This window comes from Bos mutus, chromosome 2 (assembly GCF_027580195.1).
Source record: "Bos mutus isolate GX-2022 chromosome 2, NWIPB_WYAK_1.1, whole genome shotgun sequence".
Lineage (NCBI taxonomy): Eukaryota > Metazoa > Chordata > Mammalia > Artiodactyla > Bovidae > Bos > Bos mutus.
Genome location: NC_091618.1, coordinates 129,653,372 through 129,666,572, shown reverse-complemented (window position 1 = coordinate 129,666,572; position 13,201 = coordinate 129,653,372). Strand labels below are relative to the sequence as shown.

Sequence of the window (13,201 nt, the reverse complement as noted above, 5' to 3'; positions counted from 1 at the left end):
CTCTGTGGTATCTCTTCTTAAAAGGGCACTAATCCCACCAGGAGTGCCCCAGCCCCACTCTCACTAAACCTAACTGCCTCTTTAAAAGGTTCATCTGCAAATGCCATCTCACTGGGGGTCAGGGCTTCAACTGGAAAATTTGGAGGATACAATTTAGTCCATGTTGTTGATGTTCAGTCATCCCGTCATGACTCTTTGGACTGCAGCACACCAGGCCTCCCTGTCCCTCACCATCTCCCGAAGTTTGCCCAAGTCCATGTCCACTGCATCAGTGATAGCATCCAGGCATCTCATCCTCTAATGCGCTCTTCTCCTTCTGCCCTCAATCCTTCCCAGCATCAGGGACTTTTCCAATGAGTCAGCCCTTTGAATCAGATGACCAAAGTAATCATCTGATGAGAACAGCTGACTCACTGGACTGAGTAAATCAACCACCCAAGAACAGTTAAGTATTTTTCAATTTAGAGTTTATAACCAATAGTAATTATGCTATTATTATTAATAGCAGTACTCTTACCTGGAAAATCCCATGGATGGAGGAGCCTGGTAGGCTGCAGTCCATGGGGTCGCTAAGAGTCAGATACGACTGAGCGACTTCACTTTCATGCATTGGAGAAGGAAATGGCAACCCACTCCAGTGTTCTTGCCTGGAGAATCCCAGGGACGGGGGAGCCTGGTGGGCTGCCGTTTATGGGGTCGCACAGAGTCGGACACGACTGAAGTGACTTAGCAGCAACTTAGCAGTTATTATGAAGGTTGGTTCTTGAGAATAAAATGAATTAATAGTCTATATTAGTTTATTAATTTTTTATAATTTTGAAAAAATTTTCAATATACAAACAGGCCAGTGATTCCTTATTTACAAAACAACCATTTAACTCATGATAGTACACAGATAGTTTAAACCTGATTCATTATTTTATGACCATATTGACTTCAATAGTAACAAATTTTCTGAAACATAATTATGTAGCTTCTGGAAGATGGGTTAAATGATGAAAAAATGGGCGACCATGAACACACCGTGTAATTTCATTTCTAAACTGGTGCTTCATTCTGTAGATAATATCTTGCATGTCCTCTTTTGATAAGTACATGGGTAATTGTCTAGACAGACGTACTGCTTCTCCCTGTGGAGAGAAAGCCATACATTTTACTGTGATATACCTGAAGCAGAAAACAGGTTTTTACTGGCAAATAGGAAGACAGAAAATTGATTATATTCTTTAATTATTCACTCACTCAACAAATATTTACTAAACAACAATTATGTGCTAGTCACTGTTGTAGGTTCTACAAATACAGCAGAGAATAAGAAAAGCAACATCCATGCTCTTCTGAAACTGACATTCTAGTGCAGAGAAGCAGAAAGATAAAAAGATAACCTAGACAACCTAGAGGGGTGGAATGGGGTGGGAAATGGGAGGGAGGCTCATGAGGGAGGGAGTATATGTATACCTATGACTCATTCATGTTGATGTATGGCAGAAACCAACACAACATTGTAAAGCAATTATTCTCCAATTAAAAATAAATAAATTCTTTAAAAGACAAAATTTCAGCAAGTAACTGTACAAAATTAAACTGAGTAATGTGATAAAGAGAGTATGGTTAGGGAAAGTTTCCTCCAGGTGACACTGAAGCAGCTTTTCCTCTTGTAAACAGATAACAAACCTTCTAGAATTTCAAAATCATTTACTATTTTATTAAGAGTTAAGTACCTTAAAATCTAGCCAATCTACATAAGCTAATAATACATACCTCTAAATAACTTATCACTTTGCGAGGTCTACATTCGTAAACTTCCTTTGCATTTTTGTTTAATATAGCATTAAGGATTTCTTTTAAATCCATTACTCCGTAGAATGGAAGGCAATTGGCCATTCCTTCTATTTCCAAGGAGTTTTCAGAAATGGAAACTCCTAAAAAAAAAAAAAAACACATATAGTTAAATTTTATTTTAACGGTATTCCAGAAAATGTCTAAGAAAAACAAAATCACTGTTAAAATATTTGGTGAACATTCATTAGAATCTAATATTGTCGGAAAAAGTTTTGTTCCCTAGTTGAAGAACAAATAATAACTTCCCACAGGATTGCACATTCACATTAAGTCATAAGTGCTCAAAGAAACCATATGTACTTTATATCATTTAATCTCAGATATTATTGTTCTGTTCCCTACATTTGTTTAGAACATTTCTTACTTTGGAGAGAAAATGGAGTCCCATGATATTTATTAAAATAAAACTGGTTTAAATGTTTTAACAACTGTTGCTATTCAGATTCTATCCTACTGGTTTAATATCTAAAAGCCTGAATTATTCTGAAGATTAGTTCTTACAAGTTATTATAAAAATACAGTAAGTTATTTTTTGCCAGCTTTATTTAGATATGTTTGACATATAACACTGTGTAAATTTAAGGTGCACAAAGTGTTGGTAAATATACAGATAAGCTATAAAATGATTACCACTATAGTAACATTAATATATTAGCAGTTTGAGGAAATGAAATACTAATGTTTAGTTTTTAGAATAATGTTTAAATCCGACATATCTATTATTTGAACTTCCCAAGCATCAAATTTAGCTTTAGAACACATTTTATGATTTTTTAGAAAATAGCAAAGATTTGGGTTTTTTGGCTCCATCTGTGCAACAGTATTCTTAATATTGCAGACCACAAAATGTTACCTATAAGTAAAGAAAAAGAGATAGTCCAATGTTGGATAAGCCATCAAAGGGAAAATTTTAAAAGAGGAGTGATGTAGCTTGAAGAGTTTCAGGTCCTGAGATGAACCCATTCCTAACCTGCCATTTACAGACTAGTTCCTTGACCTGAATGGCAGATACATTGGTGGTATAATAAACAGAGCAGGCATCCTAATGTTCCTCCCAGGAAATAACTGGAGAACAATATAAGAAGATACATAATCAAGTGTTCAGGGATAAAATAGAGTTCAGTAAAGGGAGACAAAATGAGAGTCTGAGCAACCAACCGAACTTAAATGGGACTTGAAACAGGGATTAGATAGGCAAAGAGGAAGTAGCAGAATATTCCAGTAAACATCTTTTTATACATATATATACAGATAGTAAAATTTATCAGTCAAGAGACTTTTCATTATTGCTAGTTCTATATTATTTGCAGTATGAATAGACTGAAACATTTAATACTGACTACATGAATGCAGGAACATTTTGTGGATATGGGTAAAAATTGCTGTGTGTGCTTAGCCGCTCAGTTGTGTCTGACTTTTTGCAACCCCATGGACTGTAGCACACCAGGCTCTTCTGTCCATGGGGATTCTCCAGGCAAGAATACTGGAGTGGGTTGCCATGCCCTCCTCCAGGGGATCTTCCCAGCCTCAGGACTGAACCCAGGTCTCCTGCATTGCCCATGGATTCTTTACCATCTTGAGTCACCAGAGAAGCCTGGGTAAAAAGTATATGGGAACAAATGAGGAAATTGAACAATATGTTAATCTCTGTTTGCAGAATATAGATAAGGAAAACTTAAGAGACATTTAAAATAATGTTCAAGAAGTTTTCATAAATTCTGTGAAATGCTTCCCCATCTTCTGAAAATACTTTAATAAGTGATCTGACAAGCTTGCAGTTCCCCAAATGGGTAATTCTTACTGATACAGAACAAAAGCTATTCTCATTAACAATCATATTTCTTTAAGGTCACATTAAGAATCCTTTTCCTTAAAGCCAAATGTATTATTCCTCTCTTTCAAGTACTATTATCCAAAGATGTTTTCTGGCAACTGGCGAACTGCTGATCAAAAGTTAGTCCAATACAGTAAAACTCACTAAAAGACGAGAAATAGTCTTTTTTAAGAAATGACAAAGAATAATGAAGGAAAAAACAGCTAAAAAAAATGAAGAAAGGAAACATGAATATTTTTACCTTGATCTGTTACAGAGAAGAGAAACATGCTGATGATAATCTGAGTAAATTCCACTCAAAACAAGTCAGCTTGCAGATGACTAGCTTATTCATTTTTATATCTTGGTGCCATGCAAAGTACCCTGCATTTATAGGACTTTTAAAAACACTATCTACAAGTTAAATGCGTCCATGAAACAGAAACTTATTGGGTAACTCAAAAACAAACATGCTCCTGAAACAGACAGGCTAATTATCCTAACTTAAACAAAAATTGTTGTGATAACATCTTTCATGAAAAAAAAAAAAAAAAAAAAGTACTTGCCACCAATACCACAAAGTTATTTAGGAAAATAGACTAAGAAAAAAATATCTGCTACACACATACATGAACTCCTTGATTCATCAGATCAGATCAGATCAGATGAGTCGCTCAGTCGTGTCCGACTCTTTGCAACCCCATGAATCGCAGCACGCCAGGCCTCCCTGTCCATCACCAACTCCCGGAGCTCACTGAGACTCATGTCCATCGAGTCAGTGATGCCATCCAGCCATCTCATCCTCTGTCGTCCCCTTCTCCTCCTGCCCCCAATCCCTCTCAGCATCAGAGTCCTTTCCAATGAGTCAACTCTTCGCATGAGGTGGCCAAAGTACTGGAGTTTCCACTTCAGCATCATTCCTTCCAAAGAAATCTTCAAATAAATTTTTAAATGCCAGAAGCCCTGAGGAAAAAAGATTTCTAGGAGGACCTAAAAAATGAGTGTAAGTGTTAGTTGCTCAGTCGTGCCCGACTCTTTGCGACCCCATGGACTGCAGCCCACCAGGCTCCATCTGTCCATGAGATTTTCCAGGCAAGGATACTGGAGTGGGTTGCCATTTCCTTCTTTAGGGGATCTTCCCAACCCGGGGATTGAACCCGGGTCTCCTGCACTGCAGACAGATTCTTTACCGACTGAGGTACAAGGGAGGAGGTGCTGGAGAATGGGAAGAGAAGAGAAAATTTAAACACATACCATTGGCACGTACTATGCTAACTGACCTTCATGAAGTAAATATATCAATTTTAATAGGAACTAAACATAAGAGCTAGGTTTTAAAGGCAGATTGCATGGGTTCATATCCTGGTTGTATCATTAACTCTCTATACTTAAGCAAACTAAATTTCTCCTGCCTTGATTTTTCTAACTGTAAAAAATGTGCATAGTAACTGAACCATAGGCCTTTAGAAAGATCAAATTAATTAATACATGTACTGTCATGCCTATAATTATTATTAGCTGCTATTGATGCAGAAACATTGAGGCCAACTCATTTCCCCTGCAACATGTATTTAAATGGCAGATTTGGGACTTGAACTAACTCTTTACTCCAAATCTAAATATCCAGGATTGAGGTAGGGGGTAGTAAGTTCTGAGTAGGTTTTCTTAAAACTGCTAGTCAATAAAATTAAAGTATGGAACACCAAAGCATTTTCTGTATATATCCTATTTCATGGTTTTGTATATCATTTTTACTTATTTTCTCTTCATGTCTCAGTAAATCATTCCTTTAACATTTTTCTACATTGTTTTATTTTTCTACACTTTGCCCGGGGCAAGTTTAGGGGCGAGTGGGCCAGGGGACAGTGGAATCACTCATCCTGGAACCTTTGTGCCTCTTGATACCAGACAGAAGGCAAAGTAACAGGACAAGACTGGCCTGCATTTGCAGATGGGTTCCTGGGTCGGGAAGATCCCCTGGAGAAGGAAATGGCAATCCACTCCAGCACTCTTGCCTGAAAAATCCCATGGACGGAGGAGCCTGATAGGCTACAGTCCATAGGGTCGCAAAGAATGAACACGACTGAGCGACTTCACTTTCACTTCTCTTTCTTTCCTTACCACTAGCGCCACCTGGGAAGCAGGGGTAGACAGGGCAGAGGCAGTTAAGTATGGAAACTATGAAAGAACAGAGAAGGGGCCAGCCAAGGAAAACTGAAGTCTCCTAGCCAGATGAATTTTCCTTTTTCTCCTCACCTGGTGAATCTCCATAGTAAACAAACAGTATTATAACAGGCTTTATAGCAAAGCCTGGACCATAAAGAAAGCTGAGCGCCAAAGAACTGATGCTTTTGAAATGTGGTGTTGGAGAAGACTCTTGAGAGTCTCTTGGGCTGCAAGGAGATCAAACCAGTCAATTCTAAAGGAAATCAGTCCTGAATATTCACTGGAAGGACTGATGCTGAAGCTGAAGCTCCAGTACTTCGGCCACCTGATGTGAAGAACTGACTCATTGAAAAAGACCCTGATTCTGGGAAAGATTGAAGGCAGGAGGAGAAGGGGACGACAGAGGATGAGATGGTTGGATGGCATCACCGACTCGATGGACAACAGGTTGAGTGAACTCCGGGAGTTGCTGATGGACAGGGAAGCCTGGCGTGCTGCAGTCCATGGGGTTGCAAAGAGTCAGAGACAACTCGGCAACTGAACTGATAGCAAAGCCATGGAAGCAAATCATTCACTCTCCGAACAGTAAGACTGTTGATGTTAGACACCTCCTTGGGAAAACAAGTAAATCATTTTAGAAAAGAAAAAGAGATGTCCAATTTTGTTAGCTGATTCCAATATTCTACATGTTTATTTGTGCTTCATCAGCTAAGGAGTATTTAATAATTTAGTTAGACGCAGCAGGCAGTATGCATGTTGTGACAAAGGATGGCAAAAATTATAGTTGTTAGTTATGGAAATGCTAAACACAAAGCAATGGATTGAAAGAGATGCCAAACTTGCTTGTTTCAGGCAGAAGTGACCTTTTGGAAATACAGTGTTTTTATACAGCTGACATCATACTTGTGGTGAGACAAAAACATACCATCCTATCTATAAATTATGAAACCCAAAAGTAACTTTTGGAACAAGATTTATTTTTCCGACTCGGGAAATATTAAACCATAGTATCATACCTGGTATCAATTTTATCTTGAAACCATTTGCTGTAAGACGAGGATCGGACAGGTAAATTGATCCGCTGTACCTTTGGTCATCTGCTGTCATTTTATGTAAAATCTCTAAATAATGGGATCCATTAAAAAGACTGAAAAAGAAATTATGGCCCTTTAACTTCTTAAATATTTAAAGTAAAATAAGAGAATTTATGGAAAAAAGTTAATCTGAAGGCCCTTTAAAAAATGTTATTATCAGTAACCAAAATACAACGGTGTAAGGAGCCCTGTGAGAAACTCTACTGCTTTTACATTTGCTTAATACTTCATAGACCTACCACATACAGTGTACAGAAAGGAATAGACAAAAGCCAGTTTCTATCTTCTACAACTTTACAAACTAAATGTGAAATTTAAAAAGTGCTTTCGATATACTACAAATGAAAACTTTATTTATAAATAATGCCATGACACAATACACTGTCAAGTTATTGATGCAGTCCACCTTGCGTAATATTCTGTCATTAGTCAAGGCTTCTTCAATAAGAAGATAAGCATGTAACCTTTTCTCCCAGGAACGTAAAAATTTAATAATTCAGGACTCTGGAGAGATTTCTTCTGTATACTATAGGCATGATATGTTTGCCAAAGGTGGCCTATGACATGGTTCTGAGTGGTAAAAGCATTAAACAAAATTTTGAGGTGGTGAAAGATTATCTAGGGCAGAAATTAACCTTTCGTGTTGGTTTTAGGCCTGCTCAGGGTGCTTCATAACATGTTATTCACAGTAATGTGTCTCTTGACACCCACCATATGGTAGGTGTGTAAGGCACTATTCTACATTCTATCCGGCGCAGGATGATAAGCTGCCTCTTGTTCATTAAAATCCTGAACTCCTCGAGAAAGTAAATGGATAATGTCTTTGCTTATCATCTCTGAAAGGTTGAGGAGAGCGGATACCACAGAGAGGAGAACTTTGGCTATATAGCAGAGGTGCTCTGTCTGGTGCAACCCAATATTCAGAAGATCAATCTGAGAGCCAGCAGTGGTGGCAGTGGTGGTGATGATGATACAGTGTAGAAAGCAGTGGTGCAGGATCCAGAGTTACTGTCAAGATTGGAATCTTACATACACCACTTACATACTGACTGTATGAACCTTGGTAAGTTACTTGATGTTTCTGTACTTGTTTCCTTATTAAAATGTGGATACCTCTCATTAGGTTATTGTGAAGGGAGGATCATGAAAGCAAAAACCTTAGTGAAGTTCCTATCATACAGTAAGAGTGCGATAAATATTAGCCACTTTTGTTATTATTATTGAGCTCTTACTTGGTATTTTATAGATCTCTATTCTGTTGAGAGATAAACTATACAACCTGCATTAGAAATCTGATGCAAAAGCAGTCCAACACTTAATTATCCTACTTATGACTCAGTTTTTAAAAACTTATGATGGGGATGGCACATTTCAGAAGAAAGGGGAAAAGAATTTTGAATGAAGCTTTGCTGCTATTCAAATATCATGTATACCTGTGGCGGATTCATTTTGATATTTGACAAAACTAATACAATTATGTAAAGTTTAAAAATAAAATAAAATAAAAAAAAACAAATATGAAAGATTATTCTCAGGCTGTATGGACCCAAATAATAATTTTAATGTAATTTTTAATCTATGTCATATATTTTAATAATTTTAATGTATTATAATAGAATATCATAAAGAAAAATATTTTTAAAAACCTGTAATTCATACAAGCACAAAAAGATTTTTGATATAAATGAAAATTTACAAACATCATTTAGAATAACAATCGAGTATAAAATTTGAAATACACTCTAGCTCTTTTAAAGGGAAGAGAGAGAAAACTACTGTCAAATTTTGTAACTGTTTAAACCTAAGGGTGTATTAATTCTTTTAAATTCTTCCTTTCACAATTTCCTAAGCCAGTTTAAAGAGAATACTGTGAAGGTAACTGGATTTTAGTTACTGTTATTACTACTGCAGTATTCTCTTTAAACTGGCTCAGGAAATTGTCAAAGGAAGAATTTTAAAAAATTAATACACCCTTAGGTTTAATTAAAAGTTAAAAAATTTGACAGTGCTTTTCTCTCCTGTTAAAAACTGCTGGAGTGTATTTGAAATTTTATACTCAAAGACAGCTTTATCAGATGTTTTTCTGTTTCTAGCCCTGTTTTTCTTTCTGGAGGAAGTGTCTGTAACACAAGGGTTTGAATACATTTTTAAAATGAGTTTTGATTTATTTCTGTATGTTCTGATACAGATTTTTGTCCTACAAAACAAACTCACATCTTTTAAATTTTAGGTTACCTCCTTTATCATAACTTCTACCTATGCAAGGCTAAAAAAATAAATATTAAGTATAAAAATGTGAAATGTTAGTATTTTAGTTAATAGATATTTAAGCGAAAACAATTTGCTCATGTAGGATATGAACAGCAAATATTCCATTTTATAATCTATATTAGTGCAGGCAATAATCATCTGTGGATAAAACCATTATGGAAAAGTTAACCGGGAACTTTAAGGTGGAATGTCAGTTTGTCAGTAGCTCATTTCAGTTCAGTCGCTCAGTCGTTTCTGACTCTGCAACCCCACGGACTGCAGCACACCAGGCTTCCCTGAACCTAGTGATGAGTGCCTTTTGATGTGATGAAATATGAAGCACACAGCATCACCTATTAAGCAGTCTTACCAGAAAGTATAATCTAAATCTATTCAATCCTCCTGAACTAATATCCATTTAAAGATGGGAGAGGGAAAAACAAGTTAAACATCACCACAAGGAAACAAGACAGACAAATAGAGACAATGGGATATTCTAACAAATAAGTGACTAAGTATCCACAATAAGTTAATGGTATGATATTAGAAAACATTTAAAATACATAACAAAATGTAGTGGCTGGACCTGGGTTAGATGTAAATTAAACTTGATAATCCAAAATATACAAAAATACATTCTGACACAATGAGAGACAATCCCAATGAATTAGTATTGTGTAGAGAGAACACAATTCTTGCCTGGAGAATCCCAGGGATGGGGGAGCCTGGTGGGCTGCCCTCTACGGGGTCACACAGAGTCGGACACGACTGAAGCGACTTAGCAGCAGCAGCAGCAGCAGGGTATGAAAAAAGGCATTGTAGCTACGTAAGAAAATGGCCACTTTAGTGATACATTGAAAACTCTTTTAGGTGGGAATCATTCTAAATCCTTTACCAAAAGGAAAAACATACATGTGCATATATAAATATCAAGGACAGAGAGAGGAAATGTGGGAAAACCTTGATAACTACTGATAAAGGCAAGCATTGTATAATTCTATGTTGGTATATGTTTGAAATGTTAAAACAAAGACTACACAAGAAGCGCCATGGCAATCCAATGTCAGAATTACCCTGGGGAAGTTACTAATGTACGGGTGGTGGGGGACTGAGCTTACTATTTATTAAGTGCAGAAGTAAACTATCTAGAATATTCTAAAATTATTTAAAAGCAATTAATTCTACTAAATATTAGAAATCAAATTATACAATTTCTTTAAATAAATACCACTTTTCCATACTAGGAAATTCAACTTTTCACCTTCAATTTCAATTAGTAAATGTTGTTAAGGGTAAAAAAAAAATATTACTTCACCATACCTCTCTGTTAATATAATTGGTTTTTCCAGTGGCTCTGCAGGAAGTTTGTGATTCTCAAGAAGTCTTTTAAATAGCAGAGCTTCTTCCACTCTATATGGATTTAACAACATTATTTCTGTTTTGGATGTAATCAGCCATGCGTCAGGAAACTTGAGATTGTGGATCAAGCAAAATTCGTCCTTTTCTTCTAAGTCAAATTTCTTCTGTGTATCAAAATTCTTTTTTAAGTTTTCCATAGAGAAGGGGATCTGAACTATTTTAATGTTTTGGTTCTTTTTTTTTTCGATTTGGGCCTGAAAGAGCTCATCAAGTTTTGGCTGATTAGATGGTGAGGTTTTCAACTTGTGCTTCTGTGCCAAATTCCACACACTGGTGGGTTTCATCCTTTTTTTTCCATCTTTTAATGATACTTGTGACTCCTGTTCAATGGCTCTCTTTATTTGCTTATTGTATCTTTCCAAGTCTTTAGCAGCTTTCTCTTCATATCTATGAATAAATATAAAGATGATCTAATAAAGTCATGAGAAATATATTAACCATCTTAAGTAAATGTTATAAAAAATAAAGAGGTGGCATTCCAGGCACAGTAATGCAAAGGGGCTCATATTGCACTAACCCACCCATATATAACCATGATAAGCTGAGAACAAAATAACGAAATCGACTAATACAGGCACTGAAGAGTACTGAAAAGCAAGAGGATTTGGAATGGATTCAACCCTTGAAGAGATCCACATTTATACCACTTTTAACCAGATGCAGTCCCCAGCATTATGGGAGAATAGCAAGACCTCAGTCAGAAAGCTGAACTCACAATAGACTGAGTCATCAGAGCATAGAACCCCTGCTTCGAAAACAACTGGAAATTGAGGAAGAAAATCTCAGAAAATCCTACGTGTGAGAATCTAGAGGAAAGTAAACACTAGACTCTAAATGAACTAAACAGAGATTTCAATAGCTGCCTGCTGCAAAAGAAAGAAGAGTTTGGAGCTTAAGTTTCACATAATTAGATGACTCGGAGAACAGTTTGTGCTTTCAATTAAAATTGGAGAAGGGCTACTTCTTAGGGAAAAAACACACAACTATATTATAGAACTCAGGAAGTTGCCCTAAGACTAATAGCAAAATTTAAAGTCTTTGCCTAAAGGAAGTATAAAACAAAGCCTCCGCAAGCTCCAGGGGACCTGTCAGTAACTTAACTGTGTGGTAGAACAAAACCCAATACTTTTCAGAAGATAATAGAACCCAGGGTTTCTGCAACATAGCATCAAAAATGTCCATTACACAAGCAAAAGATAACACTCAAGCAATAAAACAGGACAATGTGAGTTATGGGAAAGAGAAAAAATGACCAGTAGAAACCATTTTCAAGATGACATAGATGTTTGAATTTCAAACAAATTTTTAATAGGTTTTTGACAGACGAGTCACGGTAGAGAGTTATGACAAAACATGGCTCACTGGAGAAGAGAATGGCAAACCACTTCAGTATTCTTGCCTCGAGAACCCCACGAACAGTATGAAAATGCAAAAAGATGTAACACCGGATGATGAGCCCTCCAGGTTGGTAGGTGTCTAATATGCTACTTCAGAAGAGGGAAGAAATAGTTCCAGAAAGAATAAAGAGGCTGGACCAAAGCAGAAACGATGCTCCACTGTAGATTTGTCTGTTGGTGAAAGTAAACTCTGATGCTGTAAAGGTTGAATAGGTATTTGGAATGTTAGGTCAATGAATCAGGGTAAATTGCACGTGGTCAACTAGGGCTTCCCTGGTAGCTCAGCTGGTAAAGAATCTGCCTGCAATGTGGGAGACCTGGGTTCGATCCCTGGGTTGGGAAGATCCCCTGCATTAAGGGAAAGGCTAGCCACTCCAGTATTCTGGCCTGGAGAATTTCACTGACCATATAGTCCATGGGATCATAAAGAGTCACACATTACTGAGAGACTTTCACAAGCAAGAGATAGCAAGAGTAAACATCGACATTTTAGGAATCAAGACTGCCAGAAGAAATATCAACAACCTCAGATATGCAGATGACACCACCCATACGGCAAAATGTGAAGAGGAACTATCAAGCCTCTTGATGAGGATGACAGAGGAGAGTGAAAAAGCTTAAAAAGTCAATGTTCAAAAAAACGAAGATCATGGCATCCTGTCCCATCACTTCATGGCAAACATATGGCAAAAAAGTGGAAACAGTGGCCGATTTTATTCTCTTGGGCTCCAAAATCACTGCAGACAGTGACTGCAGCTATGAAATCCAAAGACGCATGTCCCTTGGAAGAAAAGCTATGACAAACCTACTCAGTGTATTAAAAAGAAGTGACATCACATTGCTGACAAAGGTCTACATAGTCAAAGCCATGGCTAGACTCAGGTAGATTATGATAAATTAAGGATGTATAATATACTCCCCAAAGCAAAAAATCTGGCAAAGCCAATAAAGAAATTTAAAATTAAATATGAAATTATATTCACGTAACCCTAAAGAGTCTGTGTCTCTCCCAAAACAAGGAGGAACAGAGAAACAAAACTGAGAAGGAACAGGAAAACTGGTAGACCAAAACAAAACTGTATCAATTACTACATTACACAGACTATTGTATTTGAATGTCATAGACCATCAGACAGAATTTGAAAAGCAAAATTCAGAGATGCAAAGGTGTGGCCAACAAAGTAGAGTAGGAAGATCCTGAGCTTATCTCCTCCCATACA

The 13,201-nt window shown here is 36.9% G+C and overlaps 1 protein-coding gene across 5 annotated transcripts in view; it reads right to left on the bottom strand.

The window, feature by feature from the left end:
- Positions 1–785: 785 nt before the first annotated feature.
- PMS1 (PMS1 homolog 1, mismatch repair system component) overlaps positions 786–13,201 on the bottom strand; it is a 110,441-nt gene continuing 98,025 nt past the window's right edge. For 4 of the 5 annotated variants that reach the window (XM_014476319.2, XM_070359570.1, XM_070359558.1 and 1 more), the window contains 4 exons: positions 10,486–10,971; positions 6,838–6,968; positions 1,762–1,922; positions 786–1,130 (listed from right to left, as the gene is read on the bottom strand). In XM_014476319.2, the coding sequence (XP_014331805.2) occupies positions 966–1,130; positions 1,762–1,922; positions 6,838–6,968; positions 10,486–10,971 (943 nt within the window). In that variant the 3' untranslated portion in view covers positions 786–965. Of the gene's footprint in view, positions 1,131–1,761; positions 1,923–6,837; positions 6,969–10,485; positions 10,972–13,201 lie in introns of those variants that run through there. The other variant, XM_070359550.1, reaches the window with a different exon arrangement.